This window comes from Phoca vitulina, unplaced genomic scaffold (assembly GCF_004348235.1).
Source record: "Phoca vitulina isolate PV1807 unplaced genomic scaffold, GSC_HSeal_1.0 scaffold48, whole genome shotgun sequence".
In the NCBI taxonomy this organism is placed as follows: Eukaryota; Metazoa; Chordata; class Mammalia; order Carnivora; family Phocidae; genus Phoca; species Phoca vitulina.
The window spans coordinates 10031194-10047513 of record NW_022589751.1 but is presented as its reverse complement, the minus strand read 5'-3'; the positions used below and the strand labels follow the sequence as shown (position 1 = coordinate 10047513).

At 44.4% G+C, this 16320-nt stretch overlaps 2 protein-coding genes across 2 annotated transcripts in view; one reads left to right on the top strand and one right to left on the bottom strand.

The window, feature by feature from the left end:
• Positions 1-2499, bottom strand: part of UBTD1 (ubiquitin domain containing 1) — a 54745-nt gene extending 52246 nt beyond the window's left edge. Inside the window, exon 1 of the mRNA XM_032432454.1 lies at positions 1821-2499. Coding sequence (XP_032288345.1) covers positions 1821-1890 — 70 coding nt within the window. The 5' untranslated portion in view covers positions 1891-2499. The remainder of the gene's footprint in view (positions 1-1820) is intronic.
• A 206-nt stretch (positions 2500-2705) lies between these two features.
• MMS19 (MMS19 homolog, cytosolic iron-sulfur assembly component) overlaps positions 2706-16320 on the top strand; it is a 32944-nt gene continuing 19329 nt past the window's right edge. Inside the window, exons 1-2 of the mRNA XM_032432397.1 lie at positions 2706-2848; positions 15743-15791. Coding sequence (XP_032288288.1) covers positions 2737-2848; positions 15743-15791 — 161 coding nt within the window. The 5' untranslated portion in view covers positions 2706-2736. The remainder of the gene's footprint in view (positions 2849-15742; positions 15792-16320) is intronic.

The following is a 16320-nucleotide window of genomic DNA, read 5'->3' as shown; positions in this document are numbered from 1 at the left end:
AAGAACCAGCAGATCCCAGTGGCTGAGTGGCTGGGAGGCAGAGAAAGTCAGCAGAGAGACATCTCCAAAGTACGAAGTCAGGCAGCTGCAAGAATGGAAGAGTAAGGGAAGCTGGCTGAGGGGAGAGATGAAGAGCTTGGTTTTAGAAGTGTTGAATCTAAGGATAACTACATCAGCGTGTCCAGTGGGCATTTACTAATACGAGTCTGGAGTCTGACAGGTAATAGTTGAAGATACAGTATACAGGTCTTCCCAGGGGACAGAGTTGTGGGACTGAGTATAATTTCTCTGCGAGGGCGTATGAGAGAGGAAAAAAAAAAAAGGTCAAACTGAACCATGGGTGTGTCCACACCTAGGAGGTGATGTGATAGTGAGCAGCAGTGATCAGAGGAAAAAAAAAAAAAACCAGGATAATCTAACTTGGAGAAGGGAAGGGGGTATAGTTTCAAGTATGAGAGGGTTGTCACCAGTGAAAAATGCTACAAAATCAATCATGTGGACTGAGCACATAAATAATAAATATTCATTGAATAAATGAATGAATGAAAGAAAAAAAGCCCTTGGGTTTGAGAATCAACTTTCCTCAGTCAGAATGGCCAGTCAATGTTAAATTTACCTCGTCCCTCCACCTCCAGAAAAACATGTTTCTTCTTCCACAAGTCATCCTGTCCAGCACACAGACATCCTTCTCTGCTTCCCCCACATTTCCCCTCATCTTCCTTCCCGGTTTCCACAACCCAAGCAACACACCTTCGGTGTCAAAGGACACAGGAAATTCCAACTAGTTTCCACTTCATTAACAACTATGCCTGTGGCTCCTCATACATAAAGGGATCGGTAGCAATTGGGTGGAAGAGGAGACTGCTCTCTAGCCCCAGCTGCACTACTAACTAGCTGTGTGGCTTTGGGCAAGTTGTTCAACCTCTCTGGATCTGGGCTTCTACACAGACAGGAGGAGTTAGGTCTATCTAGACTCCAGACAAGTTTTGAAGGTCCCTTTCAACTCTAAAGTATACGCTTTTTATCATTCTCAGAAGGTCCTTGCAACACCCTCAGAGAAGGAAGTGAGTACAAGACCCGGGGAAATGAACGCCAGACCTCTTCCCAGGGCGAAGCGCCAGTATAGGAGTGTACCAAGAAAGTAAGAAGGCGCTGCCCGGCCCTCGCGGATCACCAGGGAGCAGATCCCATCCCCAAGGCTGGGAAGGATCCCAACAAACCCGAGCGCGATTCCCACTCCACACCCCACCTTTTCTAGACTCCAGACAGCCGGGAGGCTCTAAAAAGCCCTGCGGGAAAAATAAAGATTTCTTTCCCAGAGTCCTGCGCTGCTTTTGCCAGTTGGATTCCGGCTGACAGGATCTGCAGCCCGATAATGACACAGGCAGTCTCTGGGAGAGCGACAGTTCTCGCTCGCTCCGAGTTCTGGGGACGACTGGCCGCTCGCGCCGTGCCCCGACGGGCCAGCCTCCGACCCCGACCCGGCTGCCAGGCCAGCGGCGCCCCCATCCCGGGCCCCCCTCCCCTCAGCCGGCCCCACTGCGGTCTGCAAACATTTCCTGCCCCCACCCCCACCCCCACTCGGAGCTTCCCAGTTGGAGCGAGTTGGGCTCGCAGCCGGGTCAGCGCTCGCAGTTGCCCCAACTCGGCTCCCCCGGCCACCAGGGCTGGAGAGCGGGCCCCTGTCTGGCTCCGGAGCAGCCATCTGGGAAACCCAGGCGCCAGGAGCCGTGGGAGGTCGCTTGGGAAGCCCAGCGCTCGGGCGAGGAGGGGGACAACTGGCGAGGCGCCCGTGGCCCTGCTCCCTTCCTCGTCGTTACCTGCTCGCTTGCGGGGGTGTCCCGGGGCGGCCGGCCTCTCCCGGCGCTGTCTCCCCACGCAGTTGCCCATGCTGGCTCTTCAGCCGGGCCCCATGCACCGGAGGCGGCGGGCTTGTCGGCTGCTCCGCGCTTCTGCCCCGGACGGCGACGTCCCGGGTCAACGGCTCCTGCCTCCCCGCATCGGGCGCTCCTCGATCTCCCCCCGGGGGCGCGCTCTGCCCGGGCGCCGGCTTCGCCACAAACTTTGCGGGCGAGGGGAGTGAGGGAGGTGGCCGATTCCCCAGCACAGTCCCAGGTGGCCGGGCCAGGGGGGCCCGCGACGGTGCCCGGCCGGAGACCAGCTCCGCGGGAGGGGCGGAGAGAGGGGGCGGGCACCTTCGCAGCTACTCCCTGCTCGCCCGGGGCTCCCAGCTGGGGCCGGCCCCCCGGAGCCTGTCACTCACCTGCCTAACCCCGCCCCAGCCCGGCCCCGCTCCCTGCCGCCGGCTCGGGGTGCCCGCGCCTCCGCCACCGCCCGCCCCAGGTGCGCATGTGACCGACGGCACCGCCCCCTCGGGCCGGGCCTGATTTTCTCATTGGCTTCCCCCAGGGTGTGTACCGCCCCTTGGCCCCACCCAGCCAGGTGTCCGCCCCGCCACCCGTCTACCCGGGAGCCGGGCCGGGAATTATTCGCCCTCAATGGCCCCCGGCTGCGTGCCCCGCAGCCGCCTTCCTTGCCCGCGCCACCGCCCCGACTCCAAGCCCCGCCCCTCAGGGAGGGACCGTCCCATCCCTCCCAGGAGCCGGCAGGCACGTGATCCAGTGAGCGCCCCGCCTCTTTAACCTTCGCCAGGCAATTGGCTCAGGAGGCGCGTGCGCTTAGAGGCCCGTCCCGTGCCACCGCCCACTTCCCCTCCCACGGTCTCTGGTTCGCGTCATGGCCGCCGCCGCCGCTCTGGAGGCGGTGGCGCCTACGGGCGCACTGTGGGGCCTCGTGCACGACTTCGTCATGGGTCAGCAGGAGGGCCCCGCTGACCAAGTGGCTGCAGGTACGGCAGACGGCGCCGCGCGGCTTCCGCATGGGGTCGACAAGAGGGAGCGGCCTCAGTACAGCCGCCGGGCGGGAAAGGAGTGAGGGACAGCGGTGACTTTGAGAGATTGGTCTGGGGCTGGTTGTGAGCACTGCGTGCTTAAGAGCCGTAACAAATTGAGAGTCGCTTGCATCTTCCTTAAAGCGCCTTTATGCCCCTCATCTTAGTAGATAGTCACTCTGTGCTCCAGCTGGGGTTAGAGAATCATTACCGAGTCACAGATGAGGAAACTGAAGCCCGGAGAGGGCAAGAGACTCGCACATAAGGCAGAGGGGGGCAGCTGGGGCTCAGACCCAGATCCTCCAGTCCAAAATCTGGTACTCCCGCCGCTAAACCACGTTGTTTGGCGGAGGTTGACGTGAGAAGTAGCATCTTCGGCGGCCTCGGCTCTAGTCGCGTGGCATGTTGGGAGTGGCCGAGCGGCGCGATCTCTGACTGGCTGTCATAGGAGAGAGGAGGGGAGAAGCCGGGGGGGGGGGGGGGGGTAGTTTGAGATGTTCCGGTATGCTCCTTAAGGCTTTCCCTCCGTTTCTTGGTTAAGTTCTTGATTAATTTGCTTCATGACTTTTTTATGTGGTGTTTGTTTTTATCTTTTCCCCAGATCTCCAGTTTCCTGCTTTTGACCAGTTCAGGGATCTCTTATCTAAGATCAGCTTAATCAAAATTTGAATAAAACAAATTCCAGATTTCCTTGGGAGTCAGAGACTTCACTCTTTTAGGGAAAAAAAAAAAAAAAACGTTGGGTGTTAGGAGGCCTTCAGACTTAAGTAATAGAATACCAAATTACCTCGTCAATACAAATGAGCTTTGTCTATTTTTGGGAATTTGGCGTGCTTGGGAAAAAGTAAAAGACATTTCTCTTGAAAATTGAACATATTTATTTATTTATTTTTAATTTTATTTATTTATTTGACAGAGAGAGAGACACAGCGAGAGAGGGAACACAAGCAGGGGGAGTGGGGGAGGGAGAAGCAGGCTTCCCGCTGAGCAGGGAGCCCGATATGGTTGCTCATCCCAGGACCCTGGGATCATGACCTGAGCAGAAGGCAGACGCTTAACGACTGAGCCACCTAGGTGCCCCTAACATATTTTAGAATATGTGAGGAATGGATAAGGTGAATCTGTGAGAAAGTATAATACTTTGGTCCTTAGCAGTTCCACTTTCATTCAGTCATCCCACCATTATTGAACACATGTTATTCTCCAAACAGGATACAAAGCAATGGGAATATAAATACAGATTAGGCTAGATCTGTGCCCACCAGGAACTTATACTGTGGTGGGAAAGACAACCATGCAAACAGATAGTATTACCACACCTTTTTAAAAGGGGCTATATGGGGTATGTGCAAGGTGGCAAGGAAGCATCAAAGAGCAAAAGCCTGTTGCTGTCATTCCTCCAAATTTTAACTTCTTACAGCTTTATAAAGTATAGTATGTTATCAATGCCATTTTCCCCAATGTTTTATTATGAAAAATTTCAAACATACAGCAGAGAATTTCATAACAGGCACACCCGCACACACCACCTAAACTACCATTAACATTTTATTTATTTATTTTTTATTAACATTTTAATATAACTTGCTTTATCGGGTATCTTTCCATCTATTTAAATTGCAGATATCAGTACACGTCCTCCTAAATACTTTGGTAGGCCTATTATTAACTAGAGTTTGTTTATAGTTTATTTTGGTGTACAATTTATATTCAATGAAGTGTACAATCTTAAGTGTAATGTTCACTGATTTTGAAAAATGCATATGCCTACCCCCTGCTGTTACAGCAGTGCCATTTGTAACTATTCTTTCACATTTATACATTATGAACACAGTAATTTTGGATTTTTCAAATTCAAAACACAGGAGAAGATAGCATGGATAAGGACGGCCAAGTTCTTATAAATACCTTTGTAAAATTTATATTTTTTATGCCTGAAAAAAATGGCCTAAACTATTGTCTAGTTTAAATTTAACTCAGCTCAACTAAGACTGTAACACTAGCCCTGTTGTAATTTAGCCCTCCTGACTAGGAAAGGGGGTTGGTAGTAACATAAAGTTGAAAAGGTTTGGTGGGGTTGGATTATGCATAACCTTGGATTCCAGGCAGAGGGATTTGAATGACCTATTGTAGGTAATAGAAATCATTATAGATCCTTGAGCAAGGAAGTCATATAATGAAAGCGAATTTGAGAAGGATTAAATTGATATTCTCAATCTGAGATGACAGCCCTAGTTAAGATTTTGAAGGCTGACGGAATTTTGAAGCATTCCCAGAATAAGATGTGCTTTCTAATCCAGCCTGAGTCTAGTTTTGTTAGCACTAAAGAGACCAGCTTTCTATTCAGCCACTCACAGCAGCAGCCTGTCCTACAAATTGTAAATGCAGAAGGAACACCCTGTAATCACAGGCAGCTATGACCAACTTTGTTTTGTACCTTTGCATTGGAGTTCCTGAAGAAAGTAGGTGTCAGTTGTAAAGGTACAAATGACGGAAGAGAAATGACCCTGTAGGCTAAGGGTTAAAGTTTTTTTAAAAATTTTATTTGACAGAGAGTGCACAGAAGCAGGTGGAGTGGCAGGCTGAGGGGGAAGGAGAAACAGGTTTCCCGCTGAGCAGGGAGCCTGATGCGGGCCTATCCTAGGACTCTGGGATCATGACTTGGGCTGAAGGCAGATGCTTGAACAACTGAGCCACCCAGGTGCTTCCTTTTTTTTTAAGATTTTATTTTGGGGCGCCTGCTTCTCCCTCTGCCATTCCCCTTCTCCCCCCACTTGTGCTCTCTGGCTCTCTCTCTCTGTCAAATAAATAAATAAATAATCAAAAAAAAAAAAAGATTTTATTTATTCCAGAGAGAGAGAGTAGGGGGAGGGGCAGAGGGAGAGAGACAAACAGACTCTGCACTGAGCGCGGAGCCCTGATCCCAGGACCCCGAGATCATGACCTGAGCCAAAACAAAGAGTCAGACGCTTAACTGACTGAGCCATCCAGGCGCCCCAGGGTTAAAGACTTTTCATCCTAGCATTCAAAGGTTGCCACTACCTGGCCCAGCCCTTATTCTTACCAGTCCCCTCCTGGACCTTTAGTGGCAGGCGGCTGCCTGGATTTGCTGTTCCCTGAGTGCTTTCCTTCCCAGTTCCTTTCACTAGCTCCATCTCGTCAAAGTTAGACCTCAGATTCAAGGCCCAGCTTGAGTGCTCACTGCCTGCCCCCCAAGTGTTTCCTGATTACTCCAGCCAGACATCATCTCCCACTTCAAAATCTTTGTGGTATTTATTTCTCAACCACTCATTTATTAGCACTTATTAGGCAGACTTGTTCATAACCCCTCACTTATTAGAAGACTTGTGTTGTAGCTATTTCTGTATATCTGTCCACATCCTATCCTATGCCTACCACCCGAGTCTCCTGGAGACTAGCGTAAGTAAGTATACAGTAAAAAACTATGTAAGTGAATGGAGTGAGAGATGTTAAAGGAAGAATCTGTGGAATTTGAGGCCTAACTAGTTACAGGGGTTGAAGGAGAAGGAGGACTCCAAGATGACCCCAAGCTTTTGAGACTGAGGATGAGCAAAAGAGAAGTTTCTTTGTCCAAAAATGGAGGTTGGGAAGGAACTGATTTTGAAGAGTGTGAGGTTTGGACATGTTGAGGGATATAAATTTTCTTCCTTTCAGTTATTTGGGTTTTCCTTCGTTTTGGTCTTTATTGTATTTTCCCACTTTAGTGGGAACCACTATTCCTGAAACCGAAAGATTGTTAAACAACGATAAAACAGTTCTGTGAAATGTCTGTAGCATCCTCAGCAGAAAAGGCATTTTGAAAGCTTGATTAGAACGGAGTCCTGTTTGGGATTTTTCTCTTTCCTGCTCCTTCACGTCCTTTGCCCTTCCTCCATTGGCTGCTCCTCCAGATTCTCAAGAGGCTGCAACTCGGTCAGACAGAGGTCTGATTGTGCATTCTGCTAGTCTCATATAAATACTTCTTTGATGACTCCTCAGTGTTCCACATGAACTGGTGCCCTGCTGAGGGAAGTGTGGGTAGTTAGGAGGTGCTGGTAGGTCCATTTTTAGAGAGTAAATCTTGGACACGCTGGAAAAACTTAGGTCTACTTATGTAGGGAAAGGAACTTAACACTTGTTTTTCCTTAATGCCAGTGAGACTACCTTTAGGAAAATTAACTACTTACTAGCTTCTTTTATCCCAGGAGTCCAAGTGCATAATTAACAGTACTTCCAGATATTCAGGTATTTATTGTTTGGGAGAACTTACAGTGTTAAGAGAATGAATCACTTAAAGTTAGTGATGGATGGTTCATAAACCCAGGAATTTTACTCCTTTCTTATGCTAACTAAGTCTGTTTATATCACTATGGTAACACTGAGCTTGTTAACGCTGTGATTGTTTTAAATGTCTTTCTGCCCCAACAGACAGGGCTCCTTAGAGCTCCCTGTCTATATTTCTGTCTCCAGGCCTAACCCAGTACCTGATTTATAATAGGTGCTTAGTAAATGTTGAATGAATAAATAAAAACAAGTACACATGATGATTTTGTTAAAGAATTAGGGAGAAACACAGAAGGGGGTAATTTGATTTTGGGAATCAAGGAGGGCTTCACAAAAGAGTTGACATTTGAGCTGGGTCTTGAAGAATTGAATTTTGACAAGGGCAGGAAGGAGGCATTTCAAACCAAGCGAACATTTACAGGAGTACCGATATGGAAGAGCTTGATATGTTGGGACTTGACTGAATGATAGGAGTCATGATGAAAGGTGAGGCTAGAGGTGATTTGGGGGCTAAATTGTAAGGACATCAAGCCAAGGAGTCAGGTCTTAGGCAGTAAGGAGCAAAAGGAGATTGGTGGGCAGAGAAGTACTTGTGTATTTTAGGGAGGTAATTCTAGATAGAATGTGGATGAATTAAAAGGCCTTTTGAAAAAACTGAGGAAAAATTCACTTTAACCATTTTAAGTGTACAGTTAATTGGCTTTTAACATTCATGATGTTCCACAACCATCACCACTATCTAAAAATTCCAGAACATTTTTTTAGCACACCAAAAAGCAGAGGACTCTTGCTATATAGTCTGGTTATAGGGATGAAAAGGAAGAGTCATTTAAAAGACATTTCTGGGGGCGCCTGGGTGGCTCAGTCGTTAAGCGTCTGCCTTCAGCTCAGGTCATGATCCCAGGGTCCTGGGATCGAGCCCCGCATCAGGCTCCCTGCTCAGCGGGAAGCCTGCTTCTCCCTCTCCCACTCCCCCTGCTTGTGTTCCCTCTCTCACTGTGTCTCTCTCTGTCAAATAAATAAATAAAATCTTAAAAAATAAAAAAATAAAAAAATAAAAAATAAAAGACATTTCTGAGGCACCTGCGTGGCGCAGTCGGTTGTCTGACTCCCTTTCAGCTCAAGGTCCTGATCTCAGGTCGTGAGATTGAGTCCCACCTTGAGCTCTGTGCTCAGTGCAGAGTCTGCTTGAGACTCTCTTTCCCTCTCCCTTTGCCCCTCCCCCCTGCACACACACATGCATGCTCTCTCTCAAATAAATAAATCTTTTAAAAAAAGAATAAAACATTTCTGAGGTAGATTCAACAGAACTAGAATAAAATGTTAGATTTAGTTACCTTTGTGAAAACATCCTCAAAATACTAGTTTTTTTGCCACCGTACTCACCACTTTCTTTCTCTCATTTATTATTGTGTGACAGCTATACAGATAATATAAATAACGTCTCTTCATTTTTTTCTAATTTTGTATTACTTTTATACTTCACTTTGTCTTTTATGTTTGAGCTGCATTAATTCAAGATAGGATCCTTGTGAAAAGTATGCAGACCAAAAAGGCTCTGCCAGGAGGGTTCACCCATATACAGGGATTCAAGGAATCACATGCAAATGGGTGTTTATTTGTAATTATAAAGCAGCCAGTTTCATAATACTGTATGCTTCGTGGTGAAGAAGTCTTTTTTATTTATCAAATTTGAGTCAACCTGTAGGAGAGGGAATGGACTAGTAACTTTGTCCAGCAATGAAAATAGTTAACATCTTGATTGGGGTGTTGATTATCCAGGGTATACATTTGCTAAAACTCATCAAGTTGTACTGTTAATATCTGTGCATTTCACTGTATGTAAATTATATGACTTTTTTTTTAAGATTTTATTTATTTATTTGTCAGAGAGAGAGAGCACAAACAGAGGGAGATGCAGGCTCCCTGCTGAGCAGGGAGCCCGATGCGGGGCCCGATCCCAGGACCGTGGGATCATGACCCGAGCCGAAGGCAGACGCTTAACAACTGAGCCACCCAGGCGCCCCAGAAATTTAGTGTTTAGATAGGGTTTTCAGCAGAGTTTCCTGGGCTTTGGCCAAGAGGTTCCAAAAAGGCACGCTTTTCCACCTTCCCAAATTGTGCAATACTCTTTTATAGTGTATAACCCAGAAATGAGTATCTCCGTTCACTTCAGTGTTGCCATTAAGGAATTGGGTACAGAGCCCAACACTGTCAGTTCCTTGGTTTGTCCTGTTAGTCTGGCTGTTTTCCCTTCCCCCACCCTACAGCCTGCACATTTTTTCCCTTGGCTCTTTCTCAGGAGCAGGGGCAGCAGCTGGGCCTTCCACACCCTGGCACGAGCAGGGCTAAGAGTGCCTGATGTCTAAATTGGTGCCAGTCACTAGCTATGAATCCTGACTAGAGCACTCCTTTTCTCAGTCGATTTGGACTTACTCTAGTACCAGCGTGAGCCTCTACCCAGTTCTGCTCACAGCTTTGTTCTGAGACCACAGACTTAAGGACAACAGGAAGTTTAGGAGTTTTCTCAAGCCTCTTTCACTCTAGCCAGTCTCGTGTTGGTGAGAGCTAACATATTAGGTCTAGCATTTAGATTTAGGTGGGTTGGGGACCCACAACAGGCTGCTGGAAGTAATTCCCTGATTGCCACACCTTATTGAGCTAGAACTCCTCTATGTTAGTCAAGCCCTTAGGAAGATTGCTAACCTTTTACTCTCTGTTTCTTCCTTGAGAATATATCCCAAGATGGTCCTGATAGATCTATGTGAATTACTGTTGTGCTGTTAAAAATGTGTTTTATTTTTTTTTTTATTTTTTTTAAAGATTTTATTTATTTATTCATGAGAGACAGAGCGAGAGAGAAAGGCAGAGGGAGAAGCAGGCTCCCAAGGAGCAGGGAGCCCGATGTGGGACTCGATCCCAGGACCCTGAGATCATGACCTGAGCCGAAGGCAGACGTTTAACCATCTGAGCCACTCAGGCGCCCTGTTAAAAATGTGTTTTAAACGGGTGCCTGGGTAGCTCAGTCGGTTAAGCGTCTGACTCTTGATCTCAGCTCATGTCTTAATCTCAGGGTCGTGAGTTCAAGCCCCACATTGGGCTCCACACCGGGCATGGAGCCTACTTAAGAAAAAAATGTATTTTGGGGTGCCTGAGTGGCTCAGTCGTTAAGTGTCTACTTTCAGCTCAGGTCATGATTCCAGGGTCTGGGATTGAGCCTGCATTGGGCTCCCTGCTCGGCGGGAAGCCTGCTTCTCCCTCTCCCACTCCCCCTGCTTGTGTTCCCTCTCTCACTGTCTCTCTCTGTCAAATAAATAAATAAAATCTTTTTAAAAAATGTATTTTAGGGGCGCCTGGGTGGCCTAGTTGGTTAAGCGACTGCCTTCGGCTCAGGTCATGATCCCAGGGTCCTGGGATCGAGCCCCGCATCAGGCTCCCTGCTCAGTGGGAAGCCTGCTTCTGCCTCTCCCACTCCCCCTGCTTGTGTTCCCTCTCATGCTGTCTGTCTCTCTCTCTCTCTGTCAATTAGATAAATAAATAAAATATTTTTTAAAAAATGTATTTTAAAAAATAAGTAATATGGGGCACCTGGGTGGCTCTGTTGGTTAAGCGTCTGCCTTCAGCTCAGGTCATGATCCTGGGGTCCTGGGATCAGGCCTGCATCAGGCTCCCTGCTCATGCTCTCTCTCACTTTCTTGCTTGCATGTTCTCTCTCTTTCTCGAATAAATAAATAAAATCTTTAAAAAAATAAGTAATATATTTACATGGTACAACATTTAAAAGGTACAAAAGGATACACAGAAAAGTCTCCCTACTATCTCAATGTGGAATGCAGACTGTGACAAATCAATCTACTGTATTACTAGTATATGATGTGTCCTCACTAAAGGCGTGGGGAGAGCTGATCTAAGTGACTCGCTAAAACAATATTTTGTCTGGAAACTGTAAGTCTAAAGACAAATGCTGCAGCACTCTACTTCTAAATCTGTTTCTCACAGAGATTGACAATTCTGAAAGTAATTTATAGCTATACTAGGGTTGAAAAACTAATAAATGGTAGATAATAGGAACCAGATTTCTCACTGTCAGAGAAACAAATTACAAATAAGAAAAAAAAAAACAAGCAAGGAGGAAGGCTAGAATGGACCCTGTGGTCCTGGATTAGAGCTGGAGACTTTAATATTTTATGTTTACTGTAATATATATGGATAGAAAAATAATGAAAGATATGTATGTAAACATAGGTTAATACATACATATATTTCCCAGCTCTCTCTGCTAAGGAAGGCCTAGGAGCAGTGGTACCCCAATAGCAACAAGCACAGTCACACCCAGATCTTGGTTTGTAATACCATTCTCCAATAAAAGGAACCTAGGCTTCTTGGAGAAAAGGCAAATTCTACAGCTGGGGGACGCCTGGGTGGCTCAGTCGGTTGAGCGTCTGCCTTCGGCTCAGGTCATGATCCCAGGGTCCTGGGATCGAGTCCCGCATCGGGCTCCCTGCTCCGCGGGGAGCCTGCTTCTCCTCCCTCTGCCTCTGTCTCTCTCTCTCTCTGTCTCTCATGAATAAATAAATAAAATCTTTAAAAAAAAAAAAAAAAAAAATTCTACAGCTGGGACAAAGAAATTACAGGATGAGACGGTAGTATTTTGTAGTGCTAAAAAAGTAAAGTACTTAAAAAATAAAATGATGGGGCGCCTGGCTGGCTCAATTGGTAGAGCATGTGACTCTTGATCTCGGGGTCATGAGTTCAAGCCCCACACTAGGTGCAGAGATTACTTAAAAACAAACAAACAATAATGGGCTGGCTGTGTTCCAATAAAACTTTATAAAAATAATAAAAGGATGGGACAAGAGACAACCTAAAAAAACTCCCCATGGCCAAAGATAGAACAATTTGAACAGCAAAATAACCTCGTATTGGATTATAACCTGAAGTGTAAAATAAATATACATGAATCTATTCTGATGTAAAATAAATGACTGAATAAATAAATGGGGAGAAGAAATGAGTCTTCCTTACAGAATAATTCCACATGATATAGGTAGGTATATAGATACTCCTCTTTTTACGAAACAGAGCTTAACTTCTTCCCCCTTGAGTGTAAGTGGGGCTGAGTGACTCCCTTCCAAAGAAGAGAGTATGAGAAAGGAAAAATAATAACTATATAGTGCAGAGACCCGGATGACACTACCTTGACCAAGTAATCAGAGTAAAAATCACCAATAATAAGTAAGTCCTATTGATATCTTGTACCCCTGGTATGGTATGATATGATAAGATGAGAAGGGCACTTCACCTCTGTGTTATTCTTCTCAAAACCCATGTCTCTAGTCTAAACATAAGGAAAACATCCAACACACCCAAATTGAGGGACATTCTATAAAGTACTTCTTTGGGATATCAAGGTAATAAAAAACAAGACTGAGAAACTTTCACAGACCAGAGGAGACCAAGGATTCACAGTGGCTAATTGCAGTGCGGTATCCTTAACTGGATCCTGAGACAGAAAAATGACATTAGTGGAAAAACTGGTAAAATCTAAATACAGCCTAGAGTTTAATAGTCATATACCAATGCTAATCTCTAACTCTAAAATTATTCCAAAATAAAACATCCTCTCAATCCCCTAGCTATCCAGTGTCCCTCCTTGGAGACAACCAATATTACTAGTTCCTTTTATCTTCTAGATAGATAGATAGATGATAGATCAATCGATCGATCGATCATCCATCCATCCATTAAAAACAATGCTGTGCACTTAGTAGTATATATGCTATTTATGTACACTGCCCTACTTTTAGATCATGTCCCATTATCAGTGTGTATGCACACACACATTTAGTCTTTTGTACATTTTTTTTCTAAGTGGCTGTAGAGAATTCCATTGTATGGATATACTGTAATTTATTTAACTGGTTTCGTTTCTTTCTTTCTTTCAAGATTATTTATTTATTTATTTATTTATTTGAGAGAGAGAGTGAGTGAGTGAGAACACAAGCAAGGTGAGGGGCAGAGGGAGAAGCAGACGCACCGCTGAGCAGGGAACCCGATGTGGGACTCAATCCTGGGACTCCAGGATCATGACCTGAGCCGAAGGTAGACGCTCAACCAACTGAGCCACCCAAGCACCCCTATTCAACTGGTTTCTTACTGATGGCCATTTGTTGTTGAAAGTCATTTGTTGTTATAAATAACTGTAATGAATAACCTTGTACATGCATTATTTTGCACTTTTACAAGTATTTGGGATAAATTTTGAGAAGATTCCCTGGATTAAAGCATATGTACACTTGTAATTTTTACTAAAGACATTGTCAAATTGCCCTCCCTAAAGGGGTTGTGCCAGTTTATACTCCACCTACAATGTATAAGAGTGCCTATTTCTGCATACCATCACCAAACATAGGTGTATTACAAAGTTTTTTTTATCTCTGCCAATCTAGTATGTTAAAAACAAAGTTTTTATATAGTTTAAAAATTTGCATTTCTATGGTGAATATGGGTATCTTCTGTAAAATGCCTGTTCATTTTTTGGTTTTGTTCGTTTTTAAATTCCTTGTTGACCTTTTTTTTTAAATTAAATTAAATTTAATTTCCATTAATTAACATATAGTGTGTTCTTAGTTTCAGAGGTAGAGTTCAGTGATTCATATTCACTGGGTATATAACACCCAGTGGTTATTATATCACATGCCCTCCCTAATACCCATCACCAAGTTACCCCATCCCCCCACCCCTCTCCCCTCCAGCAACCCTCAGTTGGTTTCCTTTTTTTTTTATTGAGATTTTATTTATTTGTTTGAGATAGAGCAGGAGCTGGGGAGAGGGGAAGAGGGAGAGGGACAAGCACACTCCCCACTGAGCAGGGAGCCCAACAAGGGGCTCAATTCCAGGACCCTGGGATCATGACCTGAGCAGAAGGCAGATGCTTAACTAACTGAGCCACCCAGGTCCCCTCTCTCAGTTTGTTTCCTATGATTAAGAGTCTCTAATGGTTTATCTTCTTCTCTGATTTCGTCTTGTTTTATTTTTCCCACCCTTCCCCTATGCTCCTCTGTTTTGTTTCTTAAACTTCACAAATGAGTGAAATCATAAAACTGTCTTTCTCTGATTGACTTATTTTGCTTAGCATAATACCCTCTAGTTGCATCCACGTCGTTGCAAATGGCAAGATTTCATTTTTTTGATGGCTGAGTTATGTTCCATTGTGTGTGTGTGTGTGTGTGTGTGTGTATACACCACATCTTCTTTATTCATTCATCTCCTTATTGATCTTTTTCTCATCGATTTGTAGGAGCTCTTTATATGTTGTCAAAAAAGCCCTTTGGTATAAGAATCACAAATATGTTTTCCCAGTTGGTCTTATGATGTATTTTTGTTTGTTTTTTCCCTGCAGAAAATGTACTTTTTTTAATGTAACTGATTTTAACCAGTCTTTTTTTTATGGCTTTTGAGTTTTATGTTATACTTAGGAATTTTGTCATATCTTTTTAATCCATTTGAAAAGCTTACTTTGATGAATGATTCAGAGCCAAGATTTTTTTTTCCAAATATTTACCCCATCATTCCAGCACCGTTCATTGAATAGTCTTTGTTTTTTGCTATTAATTGAAATAGGATTGAAGAGAATTCTCATATGTATTTGTATCTCTTTCTGGACTTTCTATTCTATTTCTATACCATTGATTTCTTTGTTTAAATATGAGCTCATATTATACTGGTTTTTTTTTACTTTTATTCTAGAAACTTCAAGTATATTCAAAAGTACATACACACAAAAGTACACACTAATTTAGTTATTGTGACTTTATAACAATTTTTTAGTATCTGGAGGGTCCACTTTCCCTCCTGCCCCCATTACTCTTTTTCAGAATTTGCCTAATTATGTGTTATTTTTTGCACTTTAACTTTAGAGTAAGCTTATCTAGTTCCCCCCAAAATAAAACTTCTACTGGTATTTTTGCAGAGATTATCTTAAAATTATTTTGGGAGGCATGTCATCTTGGAGTGTTTCACGAATATGACATGCCTTTCTATTTGTTCGAATTTTCTTTTGTGAATCCTCACTGGTGCTTTTAAGTTTTCACTATTCAGATCTTCGTATTTTTTTGTTAAGTTTATATCCAGGTATCCCCCACACACATCCCTCCTTTTTTTTTTTCTATTGCATATAGAATCTTTTTTCCTTTAGATCATTTTACAGGGTATTTTGTGTATATATGTGTATGTGAGGGTTCTTAATTTCATAATATTAATTTTGTACCTAGCCTCCCTATTGAATCATTTTACTTGTAGTATTTCTTCAATTATTTCTCTTGGATTTTCAAAGTGTACAGCCATATTTACAAATGATATGTTTATTTCCTTTTCAATTTTTACAGTTGAAGTGGCATGTTTGAACTGTTATAGTAATACCTCTCATGTAGAAGGGACTCTTGGCGAGCATAGTGGGCCCCAAGGTACAAACCCTAGGATAGGCGGAAACATTGGTAATTAGAGCCTTTGAACCCTAGGACTGAGTTTTGTTTTTTCATGTTTTTTTTTTTCTTTTGTTTCCTCTAGATGTGAAATCTGGGAGCTATACTGTGTTACAAGTGGTGGAAGCCCTTGGGTAAGAGCCTCTGTTGTTGAGTTCCCTTCTCTAACCCTGCCTGCGCACTCTGAAAAGGTTATTTTGTACACTGCTGCTTTCCTGGAGCTAACTGGTCCTGAATTTCTCCTACTGTAGCCCAACACCCCCTTTTCATATCAGTATCTCGGTTTAAGCCTATGTTTGTCCTGAAATAAGTTTCACGCCACCTGACTGAAGTTCCTAAGGGAGTGTTGGAAGTTCCTGGATCAGCACACAGGTGTGGGGTGAAATGGGTGGTTGAAGGCCATCAACTGTTAATTAGAACTGGGATTCCTCCTGTGCTTCTTAAAGACCCCACGTGCCCCCATGGGATTCTGGTCAGCCTGGATCTGACTCACACCTGCTCGTGGGCTCTGCCTGGGGAGTTGCCAGGAAGCTGACCTTGCACCAGTTCCTCACTATAGGAAAAGGCTTGGGGAAACAGCTGGAAAATCAGTATGAAAAGCAGATATCTAAGCACCAGAGGAGGTATGTGCTTATACTCTGATGCCTGCTTTTCTCCTGTTTT